The following is a 12184-nucleotide window of genomic DNA, read 5'->3' as shown; positions in this document are numbered from 1 at the left end:
AGTGTTAACATGCAAGTCTCATCTTTTCCTTTTATTATACTTCAATTATACTTCAATCTTTGGCATCAGTAACTCCTCCAGCAGAGATGGCAAAGGTTGCCTCATTCTCAGGCATATCAGGACTGGAAGCAAACACGAAGAGACAGATGAGTGTAGAACATTTATCTAAGACTTTTCACGCTTTGCTCACGTTCACATCTTTGTCACTACAGTGTCATATCATGTCTTATACTTGATCCAAGTCATTAATAATTAAACTGATCACTATGAAAATTGCCCTTGAACTGCTAAATACCTGTCAAATATCTTGGCGATTCTCATCTCCCCACGCCCCTTCCTCAAGCTGATGCGTGTGGTGGAAGCGTGGGCCAGGATGTGCCCACCAATTGGCTTCTTGGGATCAGCTTGAAACCTGAAATGGGTGAGAAACTTAAGAACATCTCAGCAGTGTTTCACACGGCGTTTTTATCAGAAAACCTCCTATTTGTAAGCATGAGGGAATCTGCGCTATCTTACGTCATTCCGGCTCCAGGATCAGCTGTCATTTGGTTGGTAATAAACACAGCTACGTTGTACTCTGACGAAAACATAGAACATAGAAAACATAAACATAGAAGCCAAAGTGGAAGTGCTTTAAACCTACAGTCTATATAAGGTCACCAGATGGTGAGAGTTGTAGGTGCAAAAAAACTTCTGGTCCTCATCTGTCAAAATGGAAGATTTTTTGTGGCTAAGGAGTTACAAATCACAAGTCATTGGCCCAATTAGCACACTGTTTCACAGTCAGTTCACAGTCAGTGGAAACACTCATCTCAAAGCTTTAAAAACATTCTGTCTCCATGTTGATGATTGTTTATCCGACATTCCTTATACATAAAGGTTACTATATGAGGAAAATGATCAGGGTGCTATTTCCAGTCAACCACCAGCAACTTCTGTTTCCAACAGTTCGTGTAAAAGATAAGGTGTTAATGAAATAAATATTTACACACAAAAACCGAGAATCCTGATTCAGACCTTCAGAGATTTTCTGCAGCCTTGAAAGCATCTGGGCCAGTTTCTGCTGCCGCTCAGCGAGCTCCCCTCTGCCAGAGAAGTCCACTCTGAACAGAGCCATGATGGAGTCGATAATCTACCAACGACGAGCACACAAGCAGAGTGAAAGGCCAGAGAAACAGGGAAACCCGGTTTCTAGGTGTTGTTCTCCACCTTGATTAGATTTACAGAGTTGATGACTAAAACCAATATCAGAAGAAAAGTTCTCTTGCTTACCAACAGCTTGAACACGCCTCCTTCTTCATGAAATTTGGCTGCTACAAAGTCCAACAGCTCCATCTGGTGTTCACCTGCAGAGTTTTCAGTTCTTTATAAAATGCTCTAAAAAAGTCAGTCTAAATCAACTGTAATGCATGTTCGTACTAGTGTAGGCTCGGGCGTAAAGCACGTTGTCCAGCACGGCATCATGGTCCACGTTAAACCTGTCAGCGATGTCTCTCAGTCTGTCCGGGCGACTCAAATCAGACAAGTACAAGTCAAGGAAAATAGGAGGCAGATTACCATCAGCGTTACATGGCAGCGTTTCAGCTGGTATATATTTGTGCCGTGCTCATTCCAAGGATACAAGGTGTTCTCCGTGTCAATGAAGATTACTTTTCCGCCCGAGTATCCATCCTCGCCCGGCAACTGAGCAGTGACTGAATGACAAAGAACGCGTTTTAAACTACTCTGTATCAGGAAGCTAAAAACCAACAAAAAAGATTCTTTACTCACCACAGAGCGTGTGAGACAGCTGGGTTTTTCCTGTGCGAAACTCTAGAAGAAGACATACTGAGAGTAAATTCATGAATTTGAAATGTATTCATGAATTTAGATGAGAAAACATCAGAGAGGAACGCATTACAGGGGGGCGTCTGCTCACCTCCAAAGGCCTCTGTGATCGCCATACTCTCTACACCTCCACCCAGCAATTTACTGCAGAGACACAGTTCACATACATGTAAAATCATCGGTTTAATCAATACTAACGCTGCTGTTGATAAATCTCAAAAACCTCCTATATCCTCCATGTTACTGCCAATTTATCTATTAATATGCTAAAGCTATGAAGCAAAGAAGAAAGTCTAGTGTGATTACTGCGTGCACAAAGTTCAGTGAAAAATAACCCTGAGATTCACAACTGTGTGTATTTTATTGAACTACAAGCATTCTGAGCCAGTAGACGACCGCTCGCTACCTGTTATCTGCGTGAACTGCGGGGAAGTTGAAAAAAACAAACAAACAAAACTGGATAATTTATGACTGAAGGAACTGAAACAGTGCCTGAGGAGGAAGCCAGAAAGTGCACAGCTTTTAAAAAGAGTCAGCTGAGAAGGGACAATGGTTAATAACAAAAGGGAGGTTTCGGGTTAAACAAATAAACAAAGTGATGAACTTTATCTCCCCTGAGACAAGAAGTCTTCTAGGGTAAGAAAAGGAAAAGTTTCGACATAAAAAATTATACAAAACAAACAGAACAACCTAACGGAAGAAAATGTGCAGTCTGAATGTGTGCTCTGAACACAGACCACACAAAAGGAAGAAGAGTGAGGATCTGAGGAGTGTCTGATCTGTCAGCTCAACAATGTCAATGACTTTTTTGTTTAAATAGCACAACTGATTATACTTAAACTCAGTCTGATGAACACGGGAGACAAAAACATAAAAACCTATGTAGGTTTTAAGGCAGTGAAAACAAAATAAAAGCTCAATTACAACAAAAGCTCAATTAAACTTTACAAAGAACACACATGCACCGCTAATTAATGTAACAAAAACATTTTGAGGGTTTTTTTTTAATGTCGGCACAGATGCATATGACCTCTGGTCAGCAGGCAGCTTGTTCCAAAGAACAGGACCACAGTAACCAAAGCAACCTCAGCACAGTGAGAGGTTTGACCGGGTTATAAACAATTAGTAAGTCAAAGACACATTGGAGGGGTCAAGCAACAGAGAGGCTTATGAACTAGCACTGAAAGCCAATGAAGTGACTTCAATAGTGGGGTCACATTTTCACATCTATAAGAACTGATTCGTCCTACTGATGACCTGGAGACTCCTGCAAATTGAGCGTTACAATAATTCAACCTGCTTGTTTGCTAACCTAAAAGCATGGATCAATTTCTCACCAATCTTAAGTTTTAATATTTTCTGAATATGATTATCAAATCTAAGATCATTCTCCAAAATAATTTCAAGGTTCCTGACTTGAGAAAGGGATGATAAATATGAGCAAATTTTCTGTCTCTGACTTTTTGGACTAATACCAAAAACAAAGACGTTTGTTTACATTTTTTGTGACCTTCTAGCCTTCATCCAAGTGGCGAGAATTTATGCATAAAGATAGTTTGAGGGAGTTCTTAATTAAGGTATGGACGAATTCAGGTGAGAAACTACTGATGAATGCTGGACTTGCGTGTAAAATGAAAATAGGGTACACAAGGTTTTGTCCACTGTTTGTGAATGAGGCCCAATATGAGGAAAACTTAACTCAAACTCTTGGCTCCCAGTTGTGACGTGGAACACCTGCTTCCTCCTTGCGCTGTATTCAAAAGCCGTCTGGAAACCGACATTCTACAACATAAAGAGAATCAACTATAACACAAATCGTCTTTTCAGTCACGTTTTGATCCCACTACAGACATAAACAGGACAGAGCAGATATTTAAGGATTCAAAACGCAGTGTCTTACCAGCAATTTTCCAGCAGCTTCCTTGATTTTTTCCACTTTTGCTTCTGACAGGCCCTTGATGTTACACAGAGCTTTGCGGGTAGTCATCTGGATCCCCTTAACAGTGCAGATGCCCACTGACTTCAGCTTTTTGATGTCTGCCATGTTCTGTGATCACACGGCAGGAGGGTCAGATTGATGCTCACACACTCAAATTGCTCTTTGTTAGATGAGTGATTTTGAGCTCAGCTGTTTACTCACTATCCCATGTTTCTGCAGGAGATCAATGTCTTGGAAGAAAGACTCCTGTGAGGTTCAGAGGAAAAATCTATATGAGCTAACTGATCAAGAGTAAATATAACATTAAAAAGCCTGCAGATTATAGCTTTTCATAATGTTTTAATCTACTCTTCTGCATTATCTTTATACAATATTTGTAACCAAAATATAATATAGCTTAAACTTTAAGTTATTTAAACATTGTTTTTTTTTTTATCTTAAGGCAAATCTTCATTTAACATATTTTTTTCCTCTTTAAAGAGGGACACTATAGTATTAACACGCACTGAATAAAATAATACTCAAATCTTACCTCATCATCCTGGAAACTAGAATCATCTTCAACAACTTGATCCTCTGCAACTTTCATTTTAATGCAGAATGAGGTCAGAATTAAAGATGAAAGGTATTTTGATTACTCAGCTAAGATATTTAGCCAGTCTAAAATCAAGCTAACTCTTTGCTAACCATACACCGCTCTTTCAAGGCAAACAAACAAACAAAGAAAAACAGGTTAAACTACAAAACAAGACTGTCAGATTATCGTATGATTATTAGCTATCGGACGCCAACTACAGTACGCTCATGGATGAAAAACAAATATAGTGTCTAAAGTTTAAAAGATAGCTTTTTTGTGTTCATGACAAAACTGGCCTTTTGTCACCGGCGGGAATTTCTGACTCTTCAGGTGCAAGCGGAAATTTCTATTTTGACCAGTTAAATGAACGTGACCAAACAATAGTTAGTATTAATGTTGCGTTTAAGTGTTCCCAATTACATCATCGGACGTTAAGGCTTTAAACAAATATCCCCATAAAATATCTGAAGGAGTTATGTCTCTCGAAATCTTTGGAACACATTCCTATCTTAATCCTTTGGAAACAACACGTGAATGCAGCATTGTCCTAAATACTACTTTCTAAACTTCTGAATTTCTAATCATTTGTATACAATAAAAACATTTTTCTATGACAATGGAACTTTTTATCTGAAGACAAGTTACTGATTGTCAGAATCAGTATTGTTAGATGGTTCTTACAAGCTAAAATATCTCATGTAAATAATAACCAATATCAAGACTTTATGATCAAAATGTGGTGAAATAAATACAGACTCTATGATTACAAAAATAAATGAATGACGATAATTTCAACGATACCTCTTGTTGATTATTTAATACATTTGACAAACACCTCAAAATATTTGATCTTACACACAAAAACAAGGTGAAAGTAGACACAAGGCTTTCTATTTGATTTGGTGTTTTAATTGTGGCAGTAATGTTGAACACAAAACAAAATCATGGGGTTGCTCAGTGGAGATTATAAAATACTGTCATATGAATGACAACAGAGGAAAACTAAATTACATTCAATTAAGACTGGACACATCAGCGTCATTTAACCAGGAGGACACGATAAAACCAATAACTGTGGAAAGTTCAAAGCGAGAGGCATTACACTCTGACATACTATACACATATAGTACACTGGTGATCTGAGACAAAGACGGAACCACAGCACGTGGTCAATGTAGACACCAATCTTATAATTTAATAAAACTTGTCACATATGATCAGATATTCTAACTTCATTCTTCACATGCAAGGGGAACCAATAAGCATATGAAGATGAACTGAACTACCAATGAGAGTACCATTCTTCTGACTACAAACACCGAGCTATACCACCGCTAACCTCCACACTTCTCTTTTCACTGTATCCAACTTCAACTGATATCCCCTATGAAGAAATTATTTATGCTGATATAAGTATTTAAAAAAAAAAAAAAAAAAAAAAAAAAAAAGGAACCCAAAAAAGAAAAATAACAGAAGCTGTGCTTCTGGAAATCAGTCTCTGCATGATCCTGGGAGTAAGGAGAGACAGCGAGAGGGAAGTGTTGGACACACATCACATCCTCCTCCACAATATTGCTGGAGTGAGCTGAACGCTGCTGACATACAGCCTCTGCCTTTTTTTCTTTAAACTTCAGGTCTTCGCTCTTCTCTCTTGTCTCTCCTTCCGAGTGACTCTGCTGCCTCTCCAACAGCAGATCTCAGGCTCCTGTCGGCCCTTCCTGCCCCCTCACATCTTGCCGGGTGCAGGAGGCATCATGCCCGGCATCCCACCGGACATTCCAGTGTTAGGTCCCAACAGGATCTAAAGGGGGAAGAATCGATTATTCAGGCTGCACACTGAAATTTCCCAGTAAATGCTTTTCCCCTGAACAACTACCAATTAACGCTCAAGTGCCCCATAACACTCACCTGTCTCTGCTGTTGTAGCTGCTGCTGCTCCAGCTGTAGTCTTTCTGTCTCAAACACAACAGGCAGCACCAGGATCATGAAGGAGGTAGTGCCGACCCAGAGCGCAGAGCGGGAAAAACTGTAACAGAACACCAACCTGATTAGTACCTGCAGTTTAAAATGTGTTATACGGTACCCTTTAGTTACTCTAATACTCCTTTTAGTTAGACTCTAATATGCAAAGACTGGAATAATATTAGTTCACCCCCAGACCCTGTAAGCTGTAGAAAATCCATGGATGGATATTGCATTTTGCTATATGTAAATCTGTGATTTGGTGTTTTTCCATTCTTTATAATGTTGTAGCATTTACCCAATGCATACTTGAACCAACAGATTTAAGTTAAGAGTTGACTTAATTGGCACGAGCAAAGAATTTGTACCTGTTATATCCTTTACTGTGGCCTCTTAACAAACACATTCGTGCAATTACTAATGAAAAGCAACAGACTGGGAGAGACATACCTGTAGAACTTTTTAATCAATGAGACTGAGCAGTGTGCAGACACCTCTGCAGCTGTGCGCATCGTTTCAGGAAACATCTCAGTCAGGCCCCACAATCTCTCCATCAGCGTCTCATCCAGCTTATGGACGACCACAAAAAGCAAACATTTGAGCCGTGGATTAGAAAATAAAGAAGCATCTCTAATGAGTAAGAACATACAGGAAAATTAGCTAACATCTAAGTGGGAACATGAAATACATTCGTGTACAGTGAAACTGGTTTTTAGCTTGCAGCATTGTTAGACAGACCGTATACCTCAGGTAGGTAGCTAGCTAGTTAGCTTTGGTGTTGCCCTATTTAGGCAGGGGAACTAACACAGCAAACAAAACAGTGCAACACACTGCTAAAGTCCCATTTTCATTCAATCTTTTTTCAAGAGCCCATGAATAATAAGGGAATTACATCTTCATCTTCGTCGTCGTCAATCTCGTCCTCTGGGGGCCGTACAGACACCGAACTCGTAGCGGGGGACAGTTCCTCGACTCCGGCCATTTTTTCCTTCCTGTTAAATCCGCGACTAAATCAGAACAATGAGAGTCACTGCGGCCAGAACAATGTGTTTCTGAGGTTTTACCTGCTGCTAAAGGTAAAGCTCGGAAGTGTGCTGACTGTCTGAGGTCACAGTAGGAAAACGTGAGACTCGGGGTCGGATGACGACAGGAGGTCAGGGGTCAATTTGTACGTGAAGAGAAACGTAGTGCGCCCCTTGCTGTATGGACTGTCTAATGGCAAGCTCGGGAGTATTACTGCCACTTGCAGGATCAGCCGCTTAGGTTAACTCTGTGAGGTCTAAGTCAAGTCTTTGGTAATCAGGGGACAATAAAAATAATTATTCTATGTGACTCGCATCAAAAATTAAAAATTTCCAACAATAAATATTTCTTTCATTTCTCCAAAGCACAGGGTTAAGGTGTTGGCTATGGGTGGGGTTATCGATCAATGATGGCAAAGACCTCATTAGGTTATCCTTGTGTTCAGGGGTTAAAGTGAGATTTGGTAACCCTAAGGTCCAATGGAGCGACTCATTTGTGAATACAGTGTGACAAATGCAGCGCATATGCACATCAGACTGTGTGATCAACCTCATCCTCAGTGCGCCAGAGAGGAGGAGATGCTGCTAATGGGGATAATCCCACTTTCCACATCAAAATATTCACAATCATATTTTGAGAGTTTAAAAAACACTGCATTGTTGTCTTAGTGAGCAATGCTGTGATAAGCAATTCTTCTGTGTGTTCTAAACATTTGTGTCATGGTGCTGGGTCTGTGACTCAGTGTTTTGTGTTTTTTAGATGAAGTTATATTCTTTGATTTGTTGTTTTTCATGGTTTATGTTTTCTTTATTGTTTTCTGCTTGTGTTATATTTATAATTCCTAGTGTTTAATTTTCTGTCACTGTGCTTTCCCTGTGTTCCATGGTTAGTTACTCATGTCTCCATGTTTCAGGTTCCCTAGTCAGTCATGTCACTGTGTCAAGTCTGCGTCTTTGTGTATGTCTCTTGTTTCCTGTTTTACTTTGACAGTCTTGTGTCCCATGCTCAGTGTTTTCAGTTTTGTTTCCTCCCTGTCTTGTTTTATCAGATTAGTCCCAACTGTGTTTCCTTCCTGTTTCCCATTCCCTTTTTACTCTCTTGTGTATTTAAGCCCTGTGTTTTCCTCTGTCCGTTGTTGCGTTGTTACCTTATAAAATGTTTTTATAGCTCAGTAAAGCTGCCTTTTTGTGGTTATTCCTCCGTGTTTGTGAGTCCTGCATTTGGTCCTTCATCCTGTAGCTGCCGCAGCCACACGATAGAACGACGCAGCCATCACACGAACCTAGCAAACAGCCTGAAATGGGGACCTCCTCCGCACCGCGCAACCACCTGCAGGAATGAGCTGCGGGAACCACCAGTGGAACCGCCTGCTCCTGCCATGCTGCCACCTACTCAACTACACCAACGTCTGTGGAACCGCCTGCTCAATCGCCTGCTCAACCGCATGCAGCTGCCGCGGCGCCACCTGCTCTACCATCTGTGGCTGCCGCGCCACTGCTTGCCCAACCGCGCCGCTGCCTGCTGGAACTGCATCTGAATGGCCTGCTCAACCACCTGCAGATGCCGCGCCACCACCTGCTCAACAGCCTGCGGCTGCCACACCACTGCTTGCCCAACCGTGCTGCCGCCGGCAGAAACTGTCTGTGGAACCGTCTGTGCAACCGCCTGCTGAGCTCCCTGTGGCTGCTGCACCGCCACCTGCTCAACCACCTGTGGCTGCCGCGAAAACCTCCTGCTCAACCACTCGCAGTTGACATGCCGCCACCTGCTCAGCCACCTGCCCCTGCTGCGCCGCCACCTGCTCAACTGCCTGAAGGTGCCGCACCACTGCTTGCCCAACCGTGCCGCCTCCAGCAGGAACTGCCTGTGGAACCATCTTTGCGACTGCCTGCAGGCGGCCTGCGGCTGCAGCACCGCCACCTGCTTGATTGCCAGCGGCTGCCACATCACTTCCTGCTCAACCGTTCACAGTTGCCGTGCCGCCACCTGCTCAGCCCCTGCTCCTGCCACACCGCCACCTGCTCAACCACACCACCGCCTTTGGAACCGCCTGCTCCTGCCGTGCTGCCACCTACTTAACCGCACCACCTTCTGTGGAACCGCTTGCTCAACCGCTTGTAGCTGCCATGGTGCCACCTACTCAACCGCCTGCGGCTGCCGTGCCACTGCTTGCTCAACCACGCCACCTGCTTCACCGCCGCCTCCCACGCAGTCAGTCTCCTGAACTGTTTTGGCACTGGAGCCAGGCGGGTGACCACCAGAACTGTTCCCCCCCCCTATTGTGGACTGTTGTGGCCTCCTGTTTTGATGTCTCTTGTTTCCTGTTTTACTTGGTTTTGGTTTTCTCAAGTTTATTTTATAGAATGTTTTTACAACACAATAAAGCTGCCTTTTTGTGTTGATCACTCTGTGTCTGTGAGTCCTGCATTTGGGTCCTTCATCCTTCCTGTCACCGTCCCCTGTACCCCTGATATATACGTGAGGATGTTAAATTACATACATAAACAATCCAGCACTACAGGGTTGAAATAATGAGCTGGATTTGGATATTTTGGATAATAATGAGACACATTTTATTTAATTTTTCAGACATTTTAGAGTCATAGCAAAAAGAAAGGACACCCTATTTTAGTGCTAAGGTTTGTATCAGGTATCATAGCAGATCTTCAAATTAGGTAACTACAACCTCAAAAAACAATAATCATCAGATTACACTGTCATTATTTATTTAACAACAACTGAGCCAAAATGGAGAAGCATTGTATGAAAAACTAAGTACAGTGGTCCTTCATTTATTGCGGGAGTTACGTTCCAAAAATAACCTGCGATAGGTGAAATCTGCAAAGTAGCCAACTTTAGTTTTTATAATTATTATAGAGATTTTAAGGCTGCAAAACCCTTCACTACACACATTTTTCTCAGACAGGCATGGATATTTTAACACTTTTCTCTCTTGTTTAAACATTCTCAAAGTTCAAACCTTCGTAGAAAAATAAGTCCAGTATTACAGAATGAAACCAAAGGCACCCGTGGTTGCCTTTGGTTTCATTCATTCTCGGTGCAAAACATTTTGTCGACATTGTTGTGTTACAAACATACAGTACCGCACTTCAGAGTCACGCTGTTAGCGATCGAAGATTTATCTAAATTCCGCTCTCTCAGATCTTTATCTGCCACTCATCTTGTTGTTCCTTCTGCTTGCCTTACCACTTTAGGGCAGAGAGCTTTCAGTCGCTCCGCTACTCGGCTTTGGAACTCACTCCCTTAAGAAATATAAGCTGTGTCCCAAAACGTCGGCTGCATCCTTCGGAGGACCCGGCCTTCGCGGTCTACGTGGGCCGGGTTTAATCTGAGTAGCGAAAGACAGCGGGAGTCTGAAAACGATGAAGCCGGGAGTCCGCTGCTCTCGCCGGCTCGAGTGACCATTGAACCCCCCGGCTAGCTATCAAGCGGGCGGGTAACAGACGTCTCCGAAAACATCGGCGCACCTTTGCAAATATGTGATGTCTTGATAAACCAAGCAGATATTTGAAGTTTACACACCTTCTCGCCTGAAAATATGTTAAAAGTTTATTTTGTGACCCAGAAAGATTAATAAGAGTAATTTTAAAACTTAGTAGCGGCCGCCATTGTTGGAAACTGAAATTGGCTGGGCCACGCTATGAATTCTGGGATATGGTGGGCCACGAAGGACACACCCGACCCATCCTTCAAATTCGAGGAAGGTCAAAAAACAATATGGGCTTTGTAGATAATTGAGAAACTTTCTAGAGGAAACCTGGTCTTGTTAGGAGAGACGGCATCCATCCCACTTTGGATGGAGCAGCTCTTATTTCTAGAAATCTGGCTAAATTTATTAAACTCCCCAAAATATGACTATCCAAATTTGGGACCAGGAGGCAGAGTTGCAGTCTTACACACCTCGCTGCAGCTTCTCTCCTCCTGTTATCCCCCCAAAACCCCATCCCCGTAGAGACTGTTTCAGCTCCCAAACAGACGAAAAACAAACTAAAAACCAGCAAAAAAAATGACTTAAACACTTTAAAAACTTTTTAAAAAAATCACAAAGAACGAACAATACAGTATCCTCAACAGCACCAAAGAGTAAAACAGTGAAATGTGATTATTAAATATTAGGTCTCTCTCTTCCAAGTCACTGTTAGTACATGACTTAATAATTGATCAACAAATCAATTTACTCTGCCTTACAGAAACCTGGTTACAGCAGGGCGATTATGTTAGTTTAAATGAATCAGCACACCCAAGTCATTCTAACTATCAGAAACCTTGAAGCACAGGCCGGGGGGGCAGGGGCAGCAATTTTCCACACCAGCCTATTAATCAACCAAAGACCCAGACAGACTTTTAATCCCTTTGAAAGCCTGATGCTTAGCCTTGTCCACCCCAGCTGTAAAACTCAGAAACCAGTCTTACTTGTTATCATCTATCGTCCACCTGGGCCTTACACAGAGTTTCTCTCTGATTTCTCAGACTTTTTATCGGATGTAGTGCTCATCTCAGATAAAAAAAATTTTGTGGGTGATTTTACCATCCATGTAGATGCTAAAAATGACAGCCTCAACATGGCATTTAGTCTGTTATTAGACTCAATTGGCTTCTCTCAAAATGTAAAAGAACCAACCCACCACTTTAATCACACTCTAGATCTTGTTTTAACATATGGCATAGAAACTGAACATTTAACAGTGTTTCCCTCTCCTGTCTGATCATTTCTTGATAACATTTAAATTTAAAATAATTGATTACACAGCAGTGGGGAGTAGACTTCATCACAGTACATGTCTTTCTGAAAGCGCTGTAACTATGTTTAAGAATGTAATCCACTCACTGTTATC

At 41.9% G+C, this 12184-nt stretch overlaps 2 protein-coding genes across 2 annotated transcripts; both read right to left on the bottom strand.

Moving 5' to 3' along the window:
• Positions 1 to 52: 52 nt before the first annotated feature.
• dmc1 (DNA meiotic recombinase 1) lies at positions 53 to 4355 on the bottom strand. The gene is made up of 13 exons (XM_085360464.1): positions 4299 to 4355; positions 3968 to 4012; positions 3728 to 3874; positions 3527 to 3609; positions 1919 to 1971; positions 1771 to 1812; positions 1622 to 1694; positions 1420 to 1511; positions 1273 to 1346; positions 1018 to 1132; positions 517 to 577; positions 296 to 412; positions 53 to 122 (listed from the first exon to the last, which is right to left on the bottom strand). The coding sequence occupies exons 1-13, from the start codon at positions 4353 to 4355 to the stop codon at positions 53 to 55; spliced, it is 1029 nt and encodes a 342-aa protein (XP_085216590.1).
• Positions 4356 to 5829: 1474 nt separating this feature from the next.
• Positions 5830 to 7429, bottom strand: tomm22 (translocase of outer mitochondrial membrane 22 homolog (yeast)). Its single transcript, XM_085360463.1, has 4 exons — positions 7198 to 7429; positions 6756 to 6874; positions 6252 to 6369; positions 5830 to 6144 (listed from the first exon to the last, which is right to left on the bottom strand). Exons 1-4 carry the CDS (start codon positions 7285 to 7287, stop codon positions 6070 to 6072), a joined length of 402 nt encoding a protein of 133 aa, XP_085216589.1. The 5' UTR covers positions 7288 to 7429; the 3' UTR covers positions 5830 to 6069.
• Positions 7430 to 12184: the final 4755 nt, after the last annotated feature.

This window comes from Diplotaxodon limnothrissa, linkage group LG8, assembly GCF_057381915.1.
Source record: "Diplotaxodon limnothrissa isolate DT_005_m linkage group LG8, D_limnothrissa_male_GT1.1, whole genome shotgun sequence".
Taxonomy (NCBI): Eukaryota; Metazoa; Chordata; class Actinopteri; order Cichliformes; family Cichlidae; genus Diplotaxodon; species Diplotaxodon limnothrissa.
Note: the sequence above shows the minus strand (reverse complement) of the source record. Positions and strands in the feature narration are given on the sequence as shown.

Excerpts from the sequence above, each read along its gene's own strand:
- tomm22 (XM_085360463.1), bottom strand. The coding sequence starts at position 7,287 with ATGGCCGGAGTCGAGGAACTGTCCCCCGCTACGAGTTCGGTGTCTGTA. Across the intron at positions 6,875-7,197 it reads ACGACGACGAAGATGAAGAT|CTGGATGAGACGCTGATGGA; the intron begins GTAATTCCCTTA and ends GTCGTCCATAAG. Across the intron at positions 6,370-6,755 it reads TTGATTAAAAAGTTCTACAG|TTTTTCCCGCTCTGCGCTCT; the intron begins GTATGTCTCTCC and ends GTTCTGTTACAG.
- dmc1 (XM_085360464.1), bottom strand. The coding sequence starts at position 4,355 with ATGAAAGTTGCAGAGGATCAAGTTGTTGAAGATGATTCTAGTTTCCAG. Across the intron at positions 3,610-3,727 it reads AAGCTGCTGGAAAATTGCTG|AATGTCGGTTTCCAGACGGC; the intron begins GTAAGACACTGC and ends TTTATGTTGTAG. Across the intron at positions 1,347-1,419 it reads TTACGCCCGAGCCTACACTA|GTGAACACCAGATGGAGCTG; the intron begins GTACGAACATGC and ends AAAACTCTGCAG.